This window comes from Heteronotia binoei, chromosome 11, assembly GCF_032191835.1.
Source record: "Heteronotia binoei isolate CCM8104 ecotype False Entrance Well chromosome 11, APGP_CSIRO_Hbin_v1, whole genome shotgun sequence".
NCBI lineage: Eukaryota > Metazoa > Chordata > Lepidosauria > Squamata > Gekkonidae > Heteronotia > Heteronotia binoei.
This window is the reverse complement of record NC_083233.1, coordinates 35,360,150-35,386,251: the sequence shown is the minus strand read 5'-3', so window position 1 is coordinate 35,386,251 and position 26,102 is coordinate 35,360,150. Positions and strand designations below refer to the sequence as shown.

The window sequence follows — 26,102 nt, the reverse complement described above, 5'->3', positions numbered from 1 at the left end:
TTATGCCTGTTTGTGCCTTTCCTAACTATTTTATCTGAGCTTCTGGGATTATAGTTTTAAATAGTCTCCAAGCTTCCCCAAGGGTTTTGGCCTTATTTACCTTTCCTTTCAGTTTCCTCCTCACATGCCTCCTCATCTCAGTGAATTTACCCCTTTTAAAGTTAAACATGGTTGTGGCGGTCTTTTTGGGCAACTCCCTATTTATACAAATGGTGAAATCAATAACATTATGGTCACTGCTCCCAAGTGGCGCAATCACTTTTACATCTCTCACCAAGTCTTGGGCATTATTTAGAACCAAATCCAGGATCACTCCACCCCTGGTAGGTTCTGAGACCATCTGCTCCATAGCACAGTCATTGAGAGCATCAAGAAACTCAATCTCTTTCTCTCGACAAGAACACATATTGACCCAATCAATCTGAAATGAGCACAGCATGCACACAGCACACATGCAGTGCAAATGACCCCCTGGACAGCTGCATTTTAAAATTTTCCTCCCCTCCAAGAAAGACTGTGATTGGACTAAGACTGGCAGAAAGAAATGCTATTTTCAAGGCTTTTTTTTTTTTGGTGGGGTGATGGTACTCTCCAGTACTGAGTACCAGCACCTTTTGTTTGAGGCTCTCCCAAGTCCAGAGGGGGCAACTGGAGGAAATCAGTGCAATCTTATATATGACTTCAGTCATATATAAGGTTACATTCCTCTTTGTTTATAAAAAAGCACTATTTCCAGACGGATGGAGAGAAAACATTAAAATAAGGGGCAAGCTGGCTCTGTGAAATTCCCATTAATTAATTTGTGATGTTAAGATTTGTTTTGGTAAGACTGCCTCAGGTATAGCCAACCTGATCTGACTTTTTGGATTGACAATATCTGACTACACTTCCCTAACTCTAAATTCCCTATGAAGAAAGCCACTCGGTGTCTTTTGCTGGGAATTAAACACTGTTAAAGTACTTAACGGATGTTAACATATGTGCATTTAGGGGTGGATTGGAGGCATCCCAAATTGGGACGGCTCAAAAAGAGCCATCCGGAACCCTCCACATGCTCTCCTGCGAGGCAGCCCCATCCCATCTGTGAGGCAGCTTGGCGTGATCAGCTGGGGGTACCTCAGAGGCTGGACTGCTCTTTTTCTTCCTCAATGAGTCAAACACTCATGCACTCTGGGTAGTTTTTACAACAACAAAAAGCCGGAAATGGCTTGGGGCAGCTTGGTGGATTCACACTGCCAAGGCACCTCGCTTGTGCACTTCCCCATCTAGACGTAGAGGCGACTGGTGTGTGGCTCAAAAATTTGCTACTTCAACAGTGATAGCTGTTTGAGCTGCTCTGAGGCTGCTGGAAGACAGGGTGAGCGTGGGATGGGGCTGGGGGGCAGATGTTTGCATTTACAAGGATTTTTTGGGTCGGTTTCTGAGACATCTCTGAATCGCCCCTAACTGTCCATCTTTTATCACCCAATATGTATTAATATGCTGATGTAACAATATGTTGATGTAACAAAGGCCATCATTAAAGGCATTCAATAAAAAACATGGATGCACTTGCTTCCCATCACCTCGGACACACCAGAATTCCTTTATGACAATACCATTTAATAGTAAACAAAAATGAAAACAAAGTACAAAAAAAGGGGGTTACTGAATTGTGAGGGTTACAAAAATGTATATACATACCGTATGTTTAAAAGGTAGAGAAAAACATATGTTAAAAAGGGAGGGGGGAATGCATAGCTTTTGGTGTCCTTTGTAAAACTGGAGGGGATTAAGAGTTAGGGCAGCAATCCAGATTAAGTGAGGCCAACAAACGGCTTGCACAGAATCTGTGGGAGTGATTTCCAAGTTAGAATGGTGCTGCCACTTCCTTGGATTGGTGGCCAAAAGGCCATTGGGAACAGGAGACAGCTAGAACAATAGTGTGTGGGGAGGGAGGTATTCAAGCAAGAAGAGCTGATTGGGGAAGTCTTTTAATTTTTCAAAGGTTGAGCCAGCCAGACTCTGCTCCCCATTTAGAGGATATCCAAAGACAGACAAATCAGAGAAAGGCTTATAGCATCCATTCAGCACATGGGAGACTCCTTTCCATGGCTGATGAACTCTAGGGCCTTTGGTACTGGGACATGTCTGTAAAGCTCCCTGTTCCCAGGAAAGTCCACTGAGACAGGGTTACAGGTAACAGTGGATATTATATCTCTTCTCAGGTATCCACTGAGCCTGACAGCAGAGTCTGGCTAGTCCAGCATTTGGAAGTAAGATAAATTTTCCATGTAGGAAACAGAACCATCGCCATTGATTGCTCTGGACAGTGGTGAGGGTAGAAGATGCAGTAAATACTGGCATAGCTGCAGCACTTGCCTAGAGCTGGGGTGTGCAACAAGCACATCCTGTAAAGCCTCTGGGACTTATAACTGGCTCTGACATTTACGCTGTGTAGCCCACAAAACTAGTGTTGTTGGATCCAATGGTTGGTAGATTGCACTGGTCAAGTATCAAGGCTCTTCTGGCAAACTGAGCCAGGTGTTCTTTTTAAATGATGAACTTTGAAGTTGAGCAATACACAGAAGGAACGCATGATGATTCATGGGGGGAAGTGCACAGCTCATGTATGCACATCATTTCAAAGGGTACCACCATCCAATCCTTTGCACAGATATGATCACACCTGCACAGCTGGACAGGGGTATTAAAAAAGGAAATAATCCCACAATGCATTTGACTGTTCAGCAATTTTGGGGGTTTTAAGTTAGCAAAAGTAACAAAATGGAGTGGCGAGCAGAGCTACTACAGCTTGTAGCAACTCCTTCCCTTTTTTATACAATAAGCTCCTAAGACTTGCTTAAAGCCTGGAAACCTCTGGATGTGCTAGCACAATGGCTCCCATGGCACTACCATCTCTGTACAAAAGGAGAGAAAGAAGAGGCAGCTACCTGCACTGGGATCGTCTTTGCTGTTGCTCTCAATTTCAAAGAAGAGCCACCACCAACTAACCAGTCTCGTTTTTAGCCACCACAGACCCAGGTTTTGTAGAAACACAAAGAGAAACTCAGAAAGTGCCCTGCAGATTTCCCAGGCTGTTCCTTCCAGGATGTAGAAATACTGTACAGGACGTAGGTTAAGCTTCTCATTGCAGGGAACAGAGAAGGTCCTTCTCACAGTCTTTGACAACCAAAATAGTCATAGAACGCAAAAGCAAAGTTTCCTGGAGCATTTAATGTCTTACAATGAAAAGTACTCAGTGTATTAATACTAATGGCTGCCACATCTTAAATGCTTGGTTGTGATACTGTCTTCAAGTTAAAAGGTGCGTTTCCTGACTTTCTCATCCTTTCCTTTCAAACCACTAAAAATGCTCACACTGAAAACACTGTGGATACTATTAATACAGCTATTGGCAGTGGGGACCAGACCTCCGGAATGGCTTTGCTACTGAACCACCTGGGGCATTTCACTCCACGCTTTGGCTTTTTTCTTTGCCAGAGACAGCCACGGTGGTTCGGCAGGGCTACATATGGACATCGGTAGGCTCAGCGATGTTTTAATTTCCTTTTCCACGCACATGGTTTCCTGAGGGACCATTCTGATTGATGCTGTAAAAAAACAAATACAGTGCAGTGAGCAGAAGGCACAGAGGTGCTACAGAATGATTACCCCTTTTCTTTCCAATGAAACATTAAGCCACCTCTAACTTTAAGAACTTTGTTAATAATAATGTGGCACAGGACTATAGTCCATTCCACTTATTATAGGTATTATCTTGCTCTTACTGCATTATTTTCTACTTCTGTAATTTCATTCTTTGCAGTTTTCTAATTTATGTAGTCCTAGTCCGTGGTGCAGAGTGGTAAAGCTGCAGTACTGCAGTCTGAGCTCTCTGCTCATGACCCGAGTACGATCCCAGCGGAAGCTGGGTTCAGTTAGCTGGCTCAAGGTTGACTCAGCCTTCCATCCTTCCGAGGTCGGTAAAATGAGTACCCAGCTTGTTGAGGGGAAAGTGTAGATGACTGGGGAAGGCAATGGCAAACCACCCCGTAAAAGGTCTGCCGTGAAAACGTCACGATGTGACATCACCCCAGAGTCAGAAACAACTGGTGCTTGCACAGCAGACTACCTTTACCTTTTTAGTCCTATTATTTGACTGCAGTTTTTTACATTGCATAATCCACCCTGTGTCTAAGAGAGAAAGGCGGGCTTGTAACTAAACTATTCAAGAGTAAATCCCAGTTCCATGAAATGCATTGCTGAATTTTGGAAAATTCTGTACACAAGGGAAAGAACCATCTACAGGAGGCTGTTACTGAATGCCACATCTTGCTTTGATCTGTGTCCCATGGATTTCTTTTGCATTTACTTACAAGAATAAGAAGCTTTATTTAAAGACAGAATTGATAGGCCAAAGAAAGAAAAGAATGACAGAGAATAAAACTGAGAGACTGAGAGAATAAAACACAAACACCTAATACAAACACATTCATCCCTAACAAAACCACAAACCAAATAGATACAAACATTTACTTAACGGGTAATACTGGACTACACAGAGGTGCATATTTAACCAGCTTGTCCAATAATCAACACTGGAGTCATGTGCCACGGTTCCACGGGGGCACCCCAAAAGGAAAGAATGTGGTGTCAGATTCAGGACTTCCTCTCCTATGTTTCTTTCACACCAGCACATTCTCTGCAGTGGTTCCCATGCTGTGGAATGACCTGCTTGAGGAAGGCCTCCACACTTCTGTCATTTTGCAGCCATGGTGACTGAGAGGAACCTCCACATTCAGAGGCACTAAACCTCTAAATTCCACAGCTAGGAGGTAGCAGTGTCAGGGGAAGGCCTTGTCCTTTATGCCCTGTTGTTGGCCCTCCAGAGCAATTGGTTGGTCACTGTGTGAGACCGGATACTGGACTAGATTGACCATTGGTCTGATCTCGTGTTCTTCTTGTGTTCTTCTGCCAAACTCAAGACAGCATTGTCTTAAACAAGTTTTGTTTGTTTATTTGCACTATTTTCCAATTCTTCAAGTGAAGCCCCACTGCATTTTTTTTTTTGGTTTATCACTGCTGTTTGATCTCTGTAATTCGCCCTGAGACACATGGAGAAAGGTGGGCTATAAATGTTTTTGTTATTATTAATAATAATTCAGAATCCAGCTTCCTGAATTTTAATTTGAAGCCTGTGGACCCTGTGAATTTTGTTCTAATGAACCAACATAGCTCCCTGATTTTTGAACAAGCAGGATACAATATGACAAGCTAAATACCCCAGACTGTTAGCTGAGCTTGCAAAAAAGGTTACACACACACACACACACACAAACACACCCCTTCCCTCTTGCTTTCTCATACCAGTTGGAGAGGATGTGGGCATCTTCATTTGTAGTTTATTCTCACGGGTACACACAGGAGGAGTGCTGCTCTTTTTTTGTAAATTCTCACAAGAAATGTCCAATTGCTGAAAAGCAAAGAGAAAATTAGTTTATACGTTGCATAAGGACCTATGGGAATAAGAAGAATCCTGCAGGATCCATCTGATCCAGAATCTTGTTTCCCACAGTGGCCAACCAGATGCACTGGATGCCCTACAAACAGGTTATGGATTCCAAAGCTACCCCCAACTGAAATTCAGTCACCATGGCTAGTAGCCATTAAATGCCCTCTCCACAATGAATGTGCCTCATCCCCTTTTAGAGTCATCCAAGCCATTATTTTATCAGTTGACAGTCAGTCCAGCAAATTAATTATGTATTATGTCAACAAGTACTTCTGATTTTAAATCAAGTCAACTTCACCAAGTTCTAGAAATTTCTAGTGTAATGGGAAACGTGAAAAGGGTTCTTTTTCTCCATACCATCTATAACCATTTAAAACTCTATGTTCTTCCCTGTTTCTTTCTAAGTAGAAATCCCTCCTCAATGTTGCCTTCCCTTCAATAGTCAAATGTAAGACAAAATAGTCTATTCTCTTCTTTCATAACTGACTGCTACAAATCTTCTGTATCAAGACAGAGATAAGATACAATGCTACTGCATGAATGGCTGTCAGCCAGAGTGTTGGGTTTTTCATCCCTTTGTTGAGGCAAAGATTACATGCAATCAAGAACCATGTCTGGATTCTTAACAACAAATCAAGGTACGTGGAGAAATACCCTCCACCCTAGAAACCACCTCAATATTTTATTAATTAGGGCTATACTCTATATATATCGGTAGAAAGCTGACAAAGCGGTTCATCAGTATCTGACAAAGGATGTTTTGACCCTTGAAAGTTTATACTCCCAAAATCTTGTTGGTCTCCAAGGTGCTACCAGACTCTATTCTAGCTGTTGTACTGCAGACCAACATGTCTAACCTCTGAAACACACCTGTTCAGTCTCTCTTTTCAAAGAGCAGTAACGGGGAAGGGCAATAGATAGCACACCACCCCTATTGCAAAGGTGCAGTTGATCATGCCATTGCCTCTGAACAGCAATGCAAACATAGAGTACTATAAGTACAAATCCATCTAGCGGGAGATACGCTTTCAGATTTTTGGTGACCATAGTTAATATCCAGTTTGGAACTCCCCTGTTAGTAAGTGAAAGTTTTGGCATTGCTGAACAGAGATGGCCACTGAGTTTTTCTAACCCTAAAACTTGAGGGAACAGGGGTTGCGAGCTTGCTCATTCAAAAGTTGCAAAGATAGTTCCTAATAAAAAGATTCCCTGCCTTTGGGACTGAAAAAAACATTCAGTGACATTCTAAAGCTTGCACATTTTTAAACTGGATACTATTCCAGGCAGTGTCTGTTTCACTTTCTATGTCAAACATGGTAACAAAATTACATGCAGACTTGAAAACAAGTGGCTTAGAATTCTGCACATGCATGCAACCCCTCATATCTGTCCCTAAACTCTGCTACTGTCTCTTTGCTTTATCTTTTCACCTGCAATAGGGACTAATACTAACCTACCTTTATAAGACTGTTGTAAGGACTGTGAAGCACTTTGAACGCTTTAAAGATGCCCTATCAATGCCATTCCCTCATCTGGCTCCCAAACATAATTATTAAGTCAGTAAAAATTTATTGTGTATAGCCATTGGCCATTACAAAACAGAACACAAATACCAAAATTCCCAGATACCATCTTAAAAGTTCCCCAGAAGGGTCAACCTCAAGTAGTTACAACCACAAGGACTTAAAAACAAACTTTTAATTCCTAGATCTCATCCAAAATTAAATATGGTTTACTTCCATCCACACAACTGTCCTAAAATGGTAAAATTTAAAGACTTGAGGTCACCCTGACCATAAGACATTATCACCCCTCTTTAAACCCCAACATTGGTTTCCTGGATGATGCCTTGATCCAAGCACATACACCTTGTCATTATCTTCAAAGCTCTCCAGGGCCTTGCCCTCCCCTAATTTCACTGACCTCATGCCCCAGTACATCCCTGCTAGTGACCTTTGCTCCTCTATCTCCCACCACTTTCAGCTGCTGAAGATCTCCTGGTCACTCAAACAACTCCACCATTTCTCCGTGCTGCCCCTTGACTGCAACCACCTCCAGAATCCTATCTCACACATCCTTCAAATTTCTCCTCAGAACCCACCTCCCTGTATTTTTTTGCACAACCACTTAATTCCCTTCCCCTTACAAATGCAATTTCTTCCTATCTATCCTGGCCTCCATTTCCTTTGCTGCTTCCTGCATGTTAAATTTCAGACTGTAAACACCTTAAGAGACCAAACTGCTATGCAGACTGAAAGCACTCTAACAAAGAAACAAATCATTATTAGCCTTGGGACATTTAAAAAAAACATCCAATTTTACATCATCCAATCACTGGAACAAGATCATCTTTCACTGCAGCACTCCAATGGTTCTCATACATCTCCTTACCTTTTCAGGCTTCAAAATACCCTCATTCTTCTCCTCCCCTGGCTCAGTTCGGGCTACAGCTTTCTCTTCCTTTTTCAGTCCTTTACCAAAAGGGAGGCCATGGAAGCCCCTCTGCTTGAGTTTTGCCATGGAGATCCAAGCTGGTTCTGAGGACAGAGTTTCTAAATGGGCTGGTGGAATTTTCTCTAGGAGAAAGAGATGACCAAACCAGGACTTGAATCTATTTGTCTTCCTCTTAAGGGCAAACTGCACATCAAGGAAAGGCAGCTGGGAAAATGGGGCATTCTCAGGGCTCAATCAAGAAAAGGAGTTACATGGAATGATCAGTTTACATCACTGTCCATGTCAATACCACAGGCTTAAGTTGGTATAACAGTCATTCCCTCTGTTCAGAGAACTGTAGTTCTGTAAGTGGGAGGAGCGGAGCAGAAATCTAGGATTCTCCATTGCAAACTCCCTGCAAACTCCAGTTCCCACAATTCTTTAGGGAGAAGGCATACAACCATCATAATATTCTACATGTTATAACTAGGCCTTGGATTCAGCGGGAGCTCACAGGAGCACAGTTCCTAACTCTTTCTGACAGTTCCACCTCCTCCTTCCCACCTTGTCCACTGACTAATAGGCGCAGCTGCATAACAATCCCTGGATGAGCTCCACCACCTTTTTTTCTACAAAATGACCCCTGGTTATAACACAGCTATGACCTAAAATATATAAGATTCTCAGATGTGTGTGCAGGAAATGTGCATGCAACAAATGTGCTACTTCTGCAGGTTACATATTTGTTGCAGGAAATACCAGCTCATTGTTATCAGCAGTTATAACATGCCTGAGTCACCCCAGCCTCGAGGTTTCAATGTGCACACAAGAAGGCAACACCAACTAGTTTGAACCAGCCTCTTTCATCAGTACCTGGAAGCCTGCTCATCTGCTGCTCAGTTGCCACTTCTTCAGGTTTAGCCTTGCTGGTATTTCTCTCTTTCTGGAAGCTGAATTTCATCATCAAAGATTTAGCACTGCTGGTAAGATTTTGGGGTGGCTTCCCAGGCTCAGGTGACTTTGGCTCATCTTTGGCAAAGGAGATACTAGAAGTCACTAATGGACCTCGCTTTGGGGACTCATATTGTTGTTTTTCCGTCTGATATTTTAGCAATGAGGATGTTCTTCTCAGCTTAACCCCAAATGGGCTCTCACGGCTCCATGGCTCCTCAACAGCCACAGCATTTCTGTTATCCTCATTGAGTCTTTCTTGGCTGTTTGATATACATCCTGGTGTGACTGTATCTGGTATGCCTTCAAAAAACTCTGGTTTTACTGGTGAAGATGGAGAGCTTCTAGTGCATGAACCATCTAAAGAACTTGAACCCCCTGAGAGAGACCTTTGCCAGGCAGGAGCAATAGTGAACCGGACTGGTTTAGTAGAACTGAACTTCAGTTGGTTCTTGACAACTTCATCTGGTGGTGTGCTTTCTTCTTTTATTTTTATAGTACCTGACTGATCTTCTCTGGCATCCTCATAAGGATGGGTGCTTTCAAAAGCAACTTCAGCAGATCTGGAGATTATTTCATCTTTCACAGTTGAGTCACATGTTTTTTTGAGGAGCTCTATCTCTTGATTGCCTAGGTCATTGTTATGAACAGAGCAGCAAAACTCTGTTGGAAGATACAGCATTTTATCCTCAGTGCTGTCTATGCTGCTGTCCAACATGACAGATTCTTTCTCTAGGGATGTTGTTGGTTTCATGTGGTCTTCAGATGCCTGACGTTCCACATCTGCGGTATCGTCTTTGATCGCTGAGTTCTTTTCAAGTTCTGGGACTACAAATCTCCCTGCTTCTGGGGGAATTTCTGAAGCAGATGAAGAAAACTGTGGAATGTACAACTGAGAATCTGATCCAAGGGCAACACCACTGTGCCCACCAGCTGGTCCTTCCCATGCTCCATCAACCTGGATTGTGTTGCTGTCAGTCCCAGAGCCTTTTGCTTTTTGATCTGCATGTTCTGGGTGCTGCACTTGGATACATTCTGCTGGCGAATCCAAGTCCTTTTGTACATCGTTACCATGTGAGGCGGAGAACAGCATATCACAAGGCATGACAGCTTCTGTTTGAAAAGTTTCCAAAATCTCACACTCTTCTTTCCCAGGACTCTGTGGATTTTGCTTGAGACCATTCATATGATTCGGAGTCATTTCTATCCCTTTCTCCTCCATTTTTAGTTCAATCTCTTCAAAAGAAGACTCTGCATCTGGGGAAGACACCACTACATCATTCTGGAAATCTGTTTGTGTAATGCTGCAGTCCTCAAGTGCTGAGATACAAGTCCCATCTGGGCCAGGGAGAAAATTCCAAGAGTAACGCAAAGGATTGGAGGTTCTTGTTTTGGGCACTGCATTGTTAATCCAAATCTCATTTAAACAATATGTATTCTGGATTGATAAACCTATGCAGAAAAAGGAGGAGAAAAAGGAAGACAATGTTTTATGACATTCAGCACACACACACACAGAGCTCTCCCTCTTAACACCATCGCCTTCTCTAACACATCTCCCCACACCTTGCTGCCCTTACCTTCTGAATCCTCCTTTGGGTGGTCAGTTTCTTCAAGTAATTTTGGATGGCTTGCTTTGCATTCAGCAGCTTGGAGAAGGCCTGACTCCTTTTCTAGCTTTTCCACCTGGCATTACACAGAAAGACGATATGATGAATTTGCAAAGCACAGGCTATTTTTTTGAAGATTATAAATACAGAAACAATAGTGGCCAACCACTGAATGAAGTTATAATTGATCAACTGCCTGCTTTTTAACAGATTATTTAATGAACTGACTACTACCAAACATCACAGTACAAGCAGCTTTTTGCAACAGTGAAGGACACATTCAGGATTACAGTGGCATCGAATCCAAAGAGATCCCCCTGCTTTTAAAAGCAGCCCTCCAGCTTGCAAAAAAGTTCAACTCCAGTCATTTGGATCTAACCCAAAGTCAATACTCATAATTAGGGGAGAAAGCCCTTTTTAATGTTTTTGGCTTATATTCCCATTTCATTTCACCAGAAATCTATAAAAGCCTCAAAAGGCAAGCTAGCTGGTTCTTAAATTAAGAATTAAAATTGACACCCCAAATGCTTCTTTCTTTCCCACAGCGGTATCATTTTGTGAAGAAGTCTTTGCAGCATCTAAAGAAAATGATGCTGATGGGATGGCAGGGAAAGAGGAAGTGTATAGGTGTGCAGGCTTGATAATTATTTAAAATCCCTCTCAGTTTTGTCCCATCTTTTGACTGTGCTTAGCTTAAAATTGGAACTACAGGCACAGAAACGGCAGCATGAAATTAACCAGTACAAAACCAAATCACCCACTCCTCCAAAGGCCTGGCAGAATCCAAACACCTTTGCTCAAATGTTAACATTCAACAAGGAATCTGCCCTGTGGACTTCCTAACAGAGGACACCCTAAGAAGAAGACATCATAGCTGAAATATATTTATGGACACTAGGAGAAACATTTGAGTTGGATCCTACCACTTCAAAATGCTGGGTGGGGATGGGTGTTTTTTTTAAACCCTCCCTACAAATAGAAAACAAGCAGACAAGTGGCTTATCCCACTCCTTGCTGTAATAATTTCCTACTTGCAGGGAGGTTCTGGAATGGTCCCCTGTGGGAACCATGCCCCATCACCCTGCTGCAGTCCACAGTTCTTTCCTCCTTCTCAGCGCTGACCAGCTCATTGCACTACATGTACAGACCTGACCTTAATTCTGGGGCGGAACACTGCTAGACCCAAGTCTTACATGAATGGGGAGGGTCATAAGGGAGAACCTTCAGAAGCCACTTACAGCCAAAGCCTGGGTTTTGTTGTTAAAGACTTTCTGCTTCCGTGGATTAAGTGCAATCTTGTGCCTGGCAGCTGAGGTATCCAGGCAGCCCAGAGGAGTGGCTGGGGTGTTGAAATCGACAGAAATCAAGTGGCACATTGGTGAGATGGGGCTCACAAGGACGCTAGGAGAGAGTGGACTAACAGGCCTGGAGGAAGCTTCCGAGGGTACCTGGAAAACGCAGGCAGGCACGTTAATTTACTTTTAGCTTCCCTGACATTGGGAAATTGTACTCTATCAAACCACTATAGACTAGTTTTGACATCACAATATTCATAAGCACACATGTAACATTACGAGCAGATGACCCTTTGGATTTTCTCTTAACAGGTTTAACTTTGGCTGGTGTACCAGCCTGTGCCCTTCCAAAGAAAATTTGATCTTGACACTGTTACCCATGCTTTGATTTAATATCTAAGGTGAGGCTCAAACAAGCAGGCAAACAGGGTGACAGAATAGGCTGCACCATTTGGCTGTGAACATTCCTTCTTGTAGAAAAAAACAAAACCTACATACAAACAAAAAAAATAGCACACTAAGCAGAAAGGGTTTCCTCTCACTCTTTGCCTGCTGTGCTGATTTTCTACTTGCAGGAAGTTTTTCTACACAGAAGAGAATTCTAAAATGTGATCATCCACCTGTTGCCCAAAGCCAGGCAGTCTTGGCCACCTCACATGTGTGAACCAGGACTAAGTTAGATTACTACAGTGAGTTATACCTGAGGCTGCCTATGAAGAGCGTCTGGAAATGCTGGTTGGTTTTAAAGGTTGTGGCCAGGATATCAATTGAGGGAGGGAGACAAAATGTGATTTTGTTTGCTGGTGCTTAAAAGATCTTTACTGGCTACCTGTATGATCCCAAGAAACAAGCAAAATGTTGGTTCTTACCTTTAAAGCCCTAAACTGCCTGGGACATGAAGGCCCAGCCCCCACTTTAACTGCATAGCCCCGAGGTAAACTGAGGCCGCAGGACCATGTACACATAAAAACCGCACACTTAAAGCAGCCATAAAAATCAGGACAATAACAGCACAAGCATAATTTTTAAGAACAGCAGCATAAAAGAAGTCACATACTCAGCAAGCTGAAAGGCAGGGTTTTTTGGGTTGTTATGCTGCATTTGCGTTAAGTTCACAAGAGGATACAGTGTTTCATGAGCAAAAGCATCCATGTGTATGGATCAGGTATACCAAAAACGTTCATTCCTGAGCGTTTTTAATTTAATGTTGACATTTCTTCTCCTTGCTCAGTATGTCTTGAGATGCATTTCTTGGCAGGCACTTCGACCCCCCAAGTTGTTTAATGATGGTGTCCTTTTCCATGCCAGACATTTGGCTGTAGTAAAGATCCCCCCTGGGCCTTCAGAGGGCCCATCCTGAGGTGACAGAGTATATGCTTTTCATACAAAGAAGCTTCCCCAGTTCAGCCTTTGATCCTGGGGAGCTGCTGCCAGCCCCAACATAGCTAAAGGTTTGACTTGCAGTGCAATTCTGCGTACGTTCACCTATAAGTCCCAGTTTACTCCCAGGTAATAAAGGATTCCGGTCTCAGTATGGCAAGCTCCTTGCATTCATTTTGATAGCTGGAAAAGTGGCCATTTACCTGGTCATCTTCACTGTCTGTCCCACCCAAACTCAAAGAGCTATGTCGCTGAACAGGGTTGGAGGACTGCGGGATAAAATAAGGGAGAAGGGTAAGTCAAGGGAAGCACAGTGGATGGTATTCCAGGGTAGCAGATACTAGGAAAGTCATGAGCAAAGTACAAGGGAAAAGCAGGAGGGGCCACACAGCATCTCCCTCGGCAACACACACATTCACAGAAGTGACAACACTTATTTGTAGCAGCAAAATGACCTCCATTATGATGGGAAGGGCATGACAGACCCCTATATCTCCCCAACTCTCAGGCAGATTTTTCCTACCAAAGTCAGTTCCCCACAGTGACTGAGTCACCCTACAGTAGTATGTATATCTTCTATATTGAAATAGATTCAAACTGTCCCACCCTTCTGTTTAGATATTGGTTTAGGCTTTTATTTGGCACAGGAAAATACAGGAACTGTCTTGTCTTATATTTAAACCCTTACTGAAATGGCACTTGAGGCAGTTTCAGCTTTCATAAACATAAGAAAGATTTTATTAAACAAATAGGGAATATATATAAATTAGCAAGGGTCAAGATTTAGAGAATGCTGAGGTAAAAACTTTCTATAATATACAGATTTAAATACTTAGAACATTCAACAGAGTATAACTGTAATTCAGTTCAGCTCTAATACAGTTCATAATAATATTTCTTCTGGAGAACAGCATTTGCTTTTTGTTCCTAGATTTCTCCTCTTAGAAATCTGGTTTCTCTCTTTAGACATTACAGCTTCCAAGTAACTCCTAAGGTTGTCCAAAGCTTAATCCCTCTCTACTCCAAACCCATGTTCTCCTCAGAACAACTTCTATTCACTGGCAGGAATTATTCCTCTTTTCCCTAAGAAGCAATAATAACCCTATATGGCTTGATTGGGAGTTTCTACCTATCTGCCCAGTCAACTCTTGCCAAGTCTATTTCCAGTAATATTGTTTGAGTATAGCAGTTTAGTAGCTTTCTTGACTGAGAAATTGAATTCTCCCTCAAGAGTAGCTAAAATATAGGTAAAGACAAAGGAAGCTCTTTTCAGAAGGACTTTTCTGACTATCCCCTGACAGAAAATACTGACTCCAAATGTCTCCACCCTCAGAAACCAACTCTTTGGCTACTAAGCCAGACAAAAGATAAAATGCGAAAGACCCTTTCTCTTCCAGAACAACTGTTTTTATTTCTCTAGCAGCTGATTTATTGATTGATTTATTCTTCGCATTTATATCCCACCCACCCCGCCAAAGCAGGCTCAGCCAAGCAGAGTGTGATGCTAGCCAATCAGAGTGTGTAGACCAACCAATCACAATAGCTCTCCACTCAAGGGAAGACTAACTCTTGAACTCCCTGACTCTCTGAAACAAGCAGTATTTTAAAAGTCTGCTTTCCTAGTGCAATCCATCACAGGGGACCTGTATACAGAGCCTGAGCAATAAATAGAAGTGTTAAATTTGTAGATCTGTCATTGAGACTTTTCCCACAGCTGTAGTGTGGTGTGTCAAAATGGCTGACTCTCTTTGTTACTAGTTGCAGGTATGGTGCTGTGGTGGAGGAACCCACTCATATAAACAACTACAGGACAGAGGTAGATCTGAAATGGGCCTGCATATATACATGTACAATGCAACAGAAATCCTCAGAAGTCCCCACAGTGTGCAATGGCTTGCAGATCTGACAGAGTCCGCTACTGTCAAGGCTGTGTGGCTGTTTCAATTCCAGAGAAGCCCAAAATGTGATATAGGCTGTTGATAGCATCTACTTTAAATATCCCCAACTTTCATTTTGCACAAACAAAAAAAGCCAAGAAATCAAATCGGGCTGCCTCACTGTCCCCTCTGACAAGGAAACTGTAACATGCATACCTTACTAGTGGAAGAAGTCAGAACATCATGGAGAGTGGAGATTTCTGGAGGGCTTCTGGGTAAGCCATCATCTTCTGAAACAGCACCTGTGTCTTCTGTCTTCTTGCTAGCAATAACCAGAGGTGGTGACCTGAGCTGTAGAGTCTGCTGGAACTGAAGCTGTTGGGTGGAAGGAGGGAAGGGAATTAAAACACACAGACTTGGGTGGGGGGACACTGTTAGAGGAAATGGCCTCCAGGACTTTGACTTCCATCCCATTCTTGCAAATTCACTGCTCTGCTACAAGTTTGGGAGCAGGCAACCTCTTGCACTTTTGACCTTTAACTCATCCAAGGATTCCTGGCAGATAGGCAGAATCTGCTGTGTGGCCTTCCTCAAGCTCTTGAACCATCACCAGCGGTCTTTGCAACCAGTGGGGGCTACACTGATTAAGCAAATCTGCATCTATTTGGATTCATAAAAGAGAACAAAAAGAGGCTGAAATGAGCCAGCTTTTGTTGCATAACATCTCTTTCAGACACATCCCTGTAACATATCCAGCAAGGAAATGATACAGCTTCCACCTATTGTAAGTTATGTGTATGTGTGGATTCTGTCTGTGTCCCACCCTAGTTTGAATGTGTGGATTATCTATGACAATTGCTGTAATCAGCATGCCTTCAACATGCTACAAGAACCAGTCTTCCAAAAAAGTTCTCCCATCTTTCCTCCTTGCTTGGAAACTATATTGCAAACAACCACTCTGAATTTAAAATGGGCCTAATAAGTCTTTTGCTTGGCAGCAACAGCAGAAATGAGTTCATGGCCTTTGTGGGGGGTTTTTTAGAGTAGTTTGTAGTTCACAACCTTCTGAACTTCTATCCTTGGGTTTTTAAGCCAGCTGAATACAGCTGTTCTCAAGAACATAAGGACAATGGTCAAGGAAAGATGGGCATATCTCCTGGAGATAGAAGGAAGGACGGAGCCTGGCAGAGTGCAATGTCATTGCCTGATAATGACAGGAAGGACAAAAATATATAGCCAAGATGTTTATGGGCCCAGTGAGTGGTTTATGAATGCTAGATGCTATAACAGTGCAATTTGAGTGAGAAACCAATGGAAGCCTGGAAGTCATGCCTACAAACTTATAATAAATAAATATTTTTTTAAAAAATCAGTTAACTTATTATTAGCACAAGAAGTTCTCTTGCCATACATGGAAATCCCAAATCCTATCTCTAGCATCTCCAGCTAAAGAATTTCATACAGAATGTGTTGGGAAAGACCCTTTTCTGCTAGGAGAGCCATTGCCTGCTAAGTAGATAATAATGATCTCAATGGACTGGTTTCAGGATTTTATTTTTTTTACAGTAAGAGTCGTTTCGCAGTAGGAGCCTCGTGGTGCAGAGTGGTAAGCTGCAGTACTGCAGTCCAAGCTCTGCTCATGACCTGAGTTCGATCCTGGTGGAAGCTGGGTTCAGGTAGCCACAGGACCGGGACGTGGGAGTAGGCCAAGTAGGCGGGTGCCTCGGGCACCACTTGGCCTAGGGGTGCCATGAGGCAACCCCTCTCCCCACGTCGGCCCACTGGCCATCGTTTGCCTCCCCACATCAGCCTGCGGCCTGCCACCGTTTGCCTCCCCTCATCGGCTTGTGGCCCACCATCGTTCCCCTCCCCATGGCTGCCCACAGCCATTCACTTCCCCACCCACCACCATTCATTTCCCTGTGGCCAGCCGCCACTCTCCCTGCAGCCACCTGTCTGCCTACCCACTGGTCGCCATTTACTTTCCCTCATCCATCACCACCCCTTTCCCCCCTGCCTGCCGCTGTCCCCACCTCCTCCCATGCCTCATCAAAGTCGGGGGGGTACATGGCAGTGACTTAATAATGATGTCACTGCCACATGCCCCCCCTGGACTTTGCCGAGCCGACAGCCGGCACAGGGGGTGAGCGGGGACAGCGGTAAGCAGGGGATGGCGGTGAGCGAGGGGAAGTAAGTGGCAGCAGCCAGCAGGTGGGTGGCTGCAGGGAGGGGAGTGACGTCATTACGATGTCATTGAAAACCTGGGGGGGTGGAGGTTGGAGATTCATTCTAGGGGCGCAGGCACCCCTAGCCCCAGGCCTGGGTAGCCGGCTCAAGGTTGACTCAGCCTTCCATCCTTCCGAGGTTGGTAAAATGAATAAGAACATAAGAGAGGCCATGTTGGATCAGGCCAATGGCCCATCCAGTCCAACACTGTGTCACACAGTGGCCAAACCCCCCCAGCTTGCTGGGGGTAAAGTGTAGATGACTGGGGAAGGCAATGGCAAATCACCCCATTAAAAAAAAAGTCTGCCATGAAAATGTTGTGATGCAATGTCATCCCAGAGTCAGAAATGACTGGCGCTTGCACACCTTTACCTTTTTAGTTTAGCACTGGAATCAGCTGTCTAGGGAGGTGGTGAGCTGCCCCTCACTGGCAGTCTTAAAGCAGCAGCTGGATGAACACTTGTTCAGGATACTTGAGACTAATCTTGCATTGAGCAGGCTGATCTTGCATTGACTAGATGGTCATAATGGCCCTTCCAGCTCTGTGATTATGTTCATAAAATACAGACAAGTCCCTGAAGAGTTCTGTGCAGTTCCACACAGGAGAATCACCACTGCACAGACAGCATGGCCTTCTAGAAAATAAGAGGTCCCATCTCTTCTCTCAGTTGCCACAGTCTTGCTAACACACCCAACTGGGTTTGAGAATAAACATTATGCTTCAGAAACTGTCTTAAGGCCCCAAGCAGAGAGGACTTTGTTTGCCCACTTGGGATTTAGTAATGACAAGAGCAACAACTGGGGGAAGTTTGTGGTCTTCTTCCATGCCTTGTAAAAACTCCCAATCTTGCTATCAGTACAGTGCTCAAAACACATGTCGGATGGAACAATTGTATTGTACTTTGCAGCATTGAAGCTGTTCCTACAAACCCACGCAAGCTTGCCTAGTCTGCCGATGTAGAGACCAAGGACCTTCTGAGTGGAGATAAACTATCTGTCCAAGAGTTCAGGCACACGTCATAAGTTACATTTATACCTCATTTGCCTTCTTGTTGAACTCAAGACAATGTGCCTAAGCTGTACAGAAGTCTCCCATCAGATGGTGTCCAGATTCAGACCTGATTAGCTGCACTAAGTAAGTTCTGAAAATAAAGTCAAAGGTCCCCACATATCTAACCATCGGTTCATTGGATCTTTTTAATAACCCTTTGAAGGTATCCACATGACTGGAAACATGCACACTGGGTGGAAGCTGAAAGGGTTGTGTTTAGTGTACCATTTCAGATATGCAGTTCTCTTATAAAAGTGGCATTAAAGATGCCATTGGGCCACAATAGATATGTACCTTCCTGACTTTTGCTTTCCCAAAATGATCTCATTGAGACTATCCTGGATTAAATTGGCACCTGATTTATCTGAGCCTCAGTTATCCCACATTCTTGAATATTGAAAGCTCCATGGCATCTCTTTTGAACTTTCATGTTATTGAAACCTTAGGTACAAAGCAAACCTGTTTGTGTGGCCAACAAAAATACCTGCCATTCCTATTTATTTACATTTATCTGTTTCTTCAACCACCCTTTTACACTTGCTTTTCAGAAGGTTTTTGGATATTCAGAATATCGAAGTCCCATTTAGCAATTGCACCTACTGATTATTGACTGACTTCGCCTCCATGACAGTACCCTTTTAAAGCTAGCTAAACAAAAGGTCTGCCTAGATATGCAGGAAAATATTGGGGAGAAAGTGTCAAAATGTTTCCAATTCTCTCCCTCCAAAAACTGGCCAGAATAAAAAACTGAGCATGCAAATACACTCATGATACTTTGTGGCTTTGAAAGTAAGGAGAAGAACATGTCCATGAGCCTTGAACCAACAGGGACCAGGATTCAGGGTCTAAAGGGAAGGAAAATTTACATTACGAGAACCTGACCCCAATTTCTATGCACACAAGCGCCAGCAGCCTTTCAGAGGGAAGCATTTGTTGCAGTGGATGGAATGCCTGGAAGTGTCGTGTTAATTATCCAATGACATTTTCAACAGGCGCACACAGATGCACGGACAGATAGAAGGACAATTTTTGTAAAATTTGTGCCAAGTGCTTCAATGTGGAACAACATGCAAGGACCCGCAGAAGACTTGAAGGACCTCATACCTGCAAAGTTTTGACTTTCCCAGTAAGATTCTCCTGTGAGGATGTTTTGCTAGCTGTATCTGGTGGCGATTCAAAAATGAAAACACTGTCGTGTGATAAGGCTTTATTTCCCATGATTCCTTTGGATCTGAAAGGAAAACTTGGTTCATCATCAGATGAAAAATGGCCTTCCACCCCCATCCCCCCAATACTTACAAAAAACTACACAGGGCATTCTCCAAGTATACAATAACCTCTATAAGAGCCCTGTAGGCCAATCTCAACTCCATGTTATGGATAAAGGACTGTAAATATGTGTGCATGGGCATGTGTGTGAAAGAGAAATTGTTGCTTATGTACCTAGTGAGTTGATAGCTAAGCAGAAATGAGAACTAGTAACTAGCTGGCTCTTAGTTCATGCCTGTAACCATCATGCTAGAATACACACTGGGTGAAAAGGATTGCTATGGATCATGTTTATGGCTTCAGTTAATTATAGTATTTGCAGGGAGTCCAATATGATTGTGTCTTACTCTAAAGCAATACTGGAAACTGCTTGGAGCATGACATACAGAGAAGCCATTATCCAGTGGCCTAATAAATAATTATGTATCTGCTATTTCTGCAGCACCCACTGTGTAGAGTAGAAGAAGCCAGGTTCCCCACCCTCAGCAGCTTACAGTCTAAAACCGGAGACGACATTACATATGTGTATTTCATCATGAACAATATAAAATGTGTCTCTGCTGTATTCTAACAAGGTCCTTCCCCAATGCAAGGCAGAGCTACGAGGCTAAGTGGATAAGGGAACTGGCTTTGATTCTCCAGGGCTCCCTGGGGTACAGTCAGAGACCCAGTTCAGAGAGAAAAACAGTGCTTCTGAACCAGGCACAAGCATGATCAGGGGCACGTTTGTACCCCACTTCCATCGTGCCGCACTTTCAGTGCCTTTCTAAGCAAAGTTACAACCTTTCTAAGCCCACTGACCTCAGTTCAAATCCTCCGTCTGCTATGGAAGCTTGCTGGCTGACCTTGGGTCAGTCACATACTCTCAAGCCTAGCTTTCCACAGTGGGGTTGTGAGGATGAAATGGAGGACAGGAGAACTATCTAGGCTGCTTTTGGGTCCCCCCAATGGAGAGAAAGTAAATCTGAATCTGTCTCCCCTGCCTAAATTTAACCCACTTGCCAATATACCTCTCTGAGTTTCTCATTTCTACCAAGCTGCCATTTACATTTTTACAGTGTGCTTCTAACAGTTTATGGTTTCCCCCTTCTGAGTGGGGCTTTGTGAAGGGATGCAGATTTGAGTCACTGTGTTAATCTGTTGTCTCAAAATAAAAAAAAAGTATCTATTGATGCCTAAGCACTCTCCAGTACAGTTTTCCCTCATGTATCTATTTGATGAAGTGGGCTCTGACCCATGAAAGCTCATATTGAAACAGACATTGTTGTCTTTTAGGTGCCACTAATTTTTTGTTTTGTTTGGGGGACTGAGCCCTGTTCAGCACTATAACTGCTGCACCACTGACTCTACTACAGACTCTACTACTAGAAATATTCCTTACATTTCATCTTGCATGTAATGGGAAAACCAAGAGGCTCTCACATTACAGTTTGCAAAAATATTATGCAAACAAAGGCAACATTGTGCACATCTGCACCACTCATATGTCTAATGCAAGTACAACATTTGAACTGGGAAAAGTTTTTATTTATTTGCAGCAGAGTTCTGCCAGCTTCTACTCGTGTGGGGGAGGGAAGGGGGGGGTTGAGTCTGCTCGTGCAAGCAGTCTATGGTAGCTGCTCAGGGCGTTACAGGAGTCATAATTTCATTGCTTGTGTAAGCAAAAAGGAAAAAGGAAAACTGTGTGCTAATTAATTCTGTCTGGATGTATTTCAAACAGCGGGACAGTCAAAGCCTGTCACTCAGCACTTCTGTGAGCTGAAACAGCCTCAGAGGGTTTTGACACCAGGCCTGCTGTCGGGGAGGCACGTTGCAAATGGGAAAAGGGGAAATTCCTGACATTCCAGTCACGGCAGTGGGATTTGTTTTCACATCAACCTGAATGAAATATGTTGCTATGGGACAATTCCTGCCTTTTAACCTGTTGGTACAAGATGGCTACTTTACCCTGGCTCTGCTGGTAAATGTAGCATGCTGGAGTCGAGATTAGGGGTGCTGATGTCGCTACTCGATTGGCTTGGCTTCAGTGTGCTCTCAGCTCCCGGAGAGGAAGGCTCTTTCTTCTTCTTCTTCTTGGCAAAGAAGTTCTTGAAAGTCTGAAACTTGGATTTTTTCTTTCCTGTGAAAGGAATGGGGGAAAAGTACTTTGCCAAAGGAGTTTATCAACACCAATGTGAACCTATATCAAAATTCTTCTATAGCACCAAATATTGAGTTTTCAATTGTTATTATTTTTATCATTTAAAAATTGTAACTGAAATTGCGGTTTTAACATGACTGTTAGCCGCCCTGAGTCCGTTCGCTGTGTAGGCAGCATATAAATCTAAGGTAAATAAAATAAATAAAGCAACTCTGTTTGCCATTGTAAATTACCATCAGAAAATGGTTGAGTGGCCTGTATTAAGATTAAATTGCACACTTTAGGGAGCAATCCTAAATAAGTCAACTTAGGTCTATTCAATAGGGTCTACTCTCAGGAAAGAGTTGTTAGGACTTCACTGTCGGTGTGCTTCAGTACAACTGCAAAGTGCCACTTTAGCTCTGCAAAATGAAAAAAATAAACATTTTGCTCTAGTCTGGCATTAGGGGCCCTTTATAGTCATGGAAATTTCTTTTCAAAAGCACACAGGATCTTAAAAGGCTGGCAGCTACAAAACAGCTAGCAGAGGCAGATGATTTCTCAAGACCAGAGGATATGCTGCTAGCTTTCCATGGGAACTAGTATCCCTTGGAAAAATCTAATTTTATTTACTTATTATTTACTGCATTTATACTCCACCTTTCTCCCCAATAGGGACCCAAAACACGTCACATCATTCTCCTCTTCTCCATTTTATACTCACAACAACCCCGTAAAGTAGGTTAAACTATGTGTGATTGGCCCAAGGTTACCCAGCAAGCTTCCACAGCAGAAATGGGGATTTGAACCTGAATCTCCCAGAACCTAGTCTGACACTTTAACACTACACCATGCTGGCTCCCAAGTAAACAATGAATATTGAACATATTCTGGATGTTGGCCTGCTCCCCCTCCTCCATGTTCAGCTTGTGTATGCGTAAATAAACAGATGCTATAATGGCATTGTCTCACAGGATGAAGCATCTACCCTGCTGTGATGCACACATCTGGGATACAAAGAAGTCCTGTGGTTAGCAGAGCCTGGTTCAACACGTGTTCTATTATTTGCTCAACATGCAGGCTGAACAAGGAGGCACCCAACATAATAGAGACCCACTACTGGAGAACTTTGTAAACAAAGCAGCATTTCAGTGGGTATTTGTCTCTTGCACCCTCGCTGATAATTTTGTCACCAGTGCTCTCTCTCTACCATGCCAGCATGTGTGGGGCAAGACGACACCACAGTCCACTGCAAAGCAGGGCAGACAGTGGCCACTTTGAGAAAAGAACAATTGACTCCAGAATGCGACTCATCCTTTCTCTGCTCTGTGGGAGGGGGTGTTAGTCACAACCAAGGTGCTCAGCATGACTTCAGCCACACTGAATGCAGACAGTGGTCGCATTATGGTTGCACTATGGGTCCCAGACAATAAGAGACAGAAAACAGGGAAAGTGATGCTTTCCATCAGATTGTTCATGAATATGCATGCTTTTGCATTACATGGAAAAAATAAATGTTTGGGTGCAAGAAATGCAAGTGTGCAGCTGAATTTATGGTGTAGTTATACTCACCAGGGAGCTGGGACTGACCACGGCTCCCAGGCTGTGCAGCATCTGGAGACAAATTTTGGTTTCAAATATCTTTCAGATGCTGAGAGAAGAGAGCTGAGGAAAAGCTTTGATAAGAAAGCTCTCTGTTTCTGTAGGACAGCCAGCACGGTACAGTGGTTAGTGTTTGATGAAGGTCTGGGAGACCCAAGTTCAGATTCCCCACTCTACCATGCAGGCTTCATTTGGGGCAAGAGCTCACAGGAGCGGAGCTCCGGATCCTCTAAATTTTATTGTGCTCTTCCCCCCACCCCCCAAAAAATACTTGCTTCTGGGCTCCATTGTTCAAACCCCCTAGGAGAATTTTGCTGATCTCTACGATTTGACAAACTTTTTAATATTTCCTCCCAACAAAAAATGGGGAAATAACAAAAAAAATTAAAGCAGAAAGATGGAAATCTTCATCATGCCAGTGATGAGAAAGTAACTTAAAAAGTATGATGGGATTTTATTATGACAATTATAATTCAAGAAGCATTTTAAGGTAGATGCTGAGCTGATATAAGTTAGTACACCTTCTGGTGATGTCAGGGGTGTGTGGCATATGCAAATGGGTTATGCTAATGAGTTCCAGCATCTATTTTTCTACAAAATACCCCTGCTACCATGAAAGCTTGCTGTGTGACCTTGGGACACACATACTCAGCCTAACCTACTTTGCAGGGTTGTTGTGATGATAAAATGGAGAAGAGAATTATGTAAGCAGTTTTGGGTTCCCACTGGGAAGAAAAGCAAGGTACAAAGGAAGTAAATCAATTAAATGAAGGAAGATGATAGGAATATCCACACTACAGACTTTCTCACCATGCTACAATTACTAGGATTCTTTGAGAGAAGCCAGGATAGTTCTGCTGGTCTGAACTCAATATATTTGTAGCACAGACTAAAGAAGAGGGCGAGCCACTGGCTTCCTAAGAAGAAGAAGATATTGGATTTATATCCCACCCTTCACTCCGAAGAGTCTCAGAGTGGCTCACAATCTCCTTTACCTTCCTCCCCCACAACAGACACCCTGTGAGGTGGGTGGGGCTGGAGAGGGCTCTCACAGCAGCTGCCCTTTCAAGGACAACCTCTGCCAGAGCTATGGCTGACCCAAGGCCATGCTAGCAGGTTCAAGTGGAGGAGTGGGGAATCAAACCCGGTTCTCCCAGATAAGAGTCCTCACACTTAACCACTACACCAAACTGGCTCTAAGAATTAAATGTGCTCCCATTTTCCAGATTTCTGGCCAATGAATGAAAAGTCCTGCAATAACTGACAAGCACAAGACTCTCATTTTCATGTTACAATATTAAATTTTATTTTATCCATTTTCAATGTAATTAACTAACTTTACACATACCAAACTGCCTTTATCTTGTTGCTAACTGTACTGCATTGATTCAAGCAGACACCTTCTGTACCTTATTCCTTTCATGACAAAATGTCTGGCTATGGATCTGAGAGCCAGTGCCTTGTCTGGCACCTAGTTTTTAACAACAGCCAAGTTCTGAACTGACCAGGGCCCATCCCCTATGGTGCTGCCTCATGAGCCAATGCAAAGGGCTCTTTAGCCTCTTCCTGCCCAGGCTAAACAGAACCAAAAGAGCTGTTAGAGCTAATAAAGGCTATCTATAAGCCAAGCTGATAAAAAGAAAAGGCATACAGAAGTAAGCAACTGAGGGACCTGAGGAGAGAACACTTAACAGAGACTATTGCTGGTCTCCGAAGGAGGAGAAAGTTGGAGTCCTGTGAGAGAAAATGACTGAAATAAGTAACAGGGGCAAGTAGGGTCCTTTGGATTAACGGCTACACTTTACAGATAAAGCCAGACTGGACCTCCATTCCAGCTGCCTATCTTTAGACTAGGATATCTTCAGAATCAACCATCTCACAGTTATAACACATTTACTCGCTTAAAAACTGCTCACCTGTTTCTTCAACCTCGAGAGGCTCTAGGACATCTACTGGTCCAGTCGCCATGATGCAGTCACTGAAAAGCCCAAATTTAAACAGTTGATGAGAGTCAATGCAATCCACCGTCCAGTACTAATAAGAGGAGGACTTTGATAATCTCTTAGCCAGCCAAGAAATGCTGTCTGAGGCTCTCCTACAGAAACACTGTGCATACTAAACAGGGGGGGAGGGAGAGGGATTTCACAGATATTTTTGTGCTGAAGCCAAATGGATTTTTCCTCACTCTTCAACAACACTCCATTCTCCAGCCAAAACTAACAAACAGCCTTGCTTCTCAAGAAGACACATCCCACTTCTCAGGAAGTTGGGATCAACGTTTGCATTAAGCGAAAGAAGTCATTAAATGATTAGGTTGTTTTTTAAACTGTGTAAAAGGGTAAAACCCGAAGCTCACTGACCGGGAACACGAGGAAAACGCAGCTTCTTCGCGCAGCGGTCAGAAAGGAACTGGCGGGATTACCGCGATGGCGCCGTTGGGCGTGCGCAATCGGACGCCTGCGCATGCCCAGTGGCGCCGACCGCAGAAAATTCCCGGGCTTTCTTACAGATACCGATCGGGGACCCACGCAGGCGCAGTATCCCACAAGTGTGATGCACAGAGACCACGAAGAAGATCCTGGGTGTATTAAGGGATTTTGAAAGTAGCCTTTTACTCACGTCAGCTTAAATGGACCCATAGTAAACTGGGGTTTTATTATATGACCAAGTTTATAGCTCTCTCAATTGTCAGGAAAATGTGAACAGGTATGTCACACTGGTAGGGGACCAGGAAGGGTCTACTACTGGCTGCCACCACTCTGGAAAGGGTCTGTCTGGGAGGGCCCAGAGCACCC

General features: G+C 43.5%; 1 protein-coding gene across 5 annotated transcripts in view; it reads right to left on the bottom strand.

Moving 5' to 3' along the window:
• KIAA1210 (KIAA1210 ortholog) overlaps window positions 1-26,102 on the bottom strand; it is a 58,927-nt gene that overhangs the window by 5,450 nt on the left and 27,375 nt on the right. For 2 of the 5 annotated variants that reach the window (XM_060249375.1, XM_060249373.1), the window contains exons 2-12: window positions 25,224-25,285; window positions 21,534-21,705; window positions 19,422-19,548; window positions 15,257-15,415; window positions 13,367-13,432; window positions 11,727-11,936; window positions 10,459-10,564; window positions 8,801-10,330; window positions 7,886-8,070; window positions 5,350-5,455; window positions 1,944-3,593 (exon numbers count right to left, since the gene is read on the bottom strand). In XM_060249375.1, coding sequence (XP_060105358.1) covers window positions 3,430-3,593; window positions 5,350-5,455; window positions 7,886-8,070; window positions 8,801-10,330; window positions 10,459-10,564; window positions 11,727-11,936; window positions 13,367-13,432; window positions 15,257-15,415; window positions 19,422-19,548; window positions 21,534-21,705; window positions 25,224-25,275 — 2,877 coding nt within the window. In that variant the 5' untranslated portion in view covers window positions 25,276-25,285 and the 3' untranslated portion in view covers window positions 1,944-3,429. Of the gene's footprint in view, window positions 1-1,943; window positions 3,594-5,349; window positions 5,456-7,885; window positions 8,071-8,800; window positions 10,331-10,458; window positions 10,565-11,726; window positions 11,937-13,366; window positions 13,433-15,256; window positions 15,416-19,421; window positions 19,549-21,533; window positions 21,706-25,223; window positions 25,286-26,102 lie in introns of those variants that run through there. The other 3 variants (XM_060249374.1, XM_060249376.1, XM_060249377.1) reach the window with 3 other exon arrangements.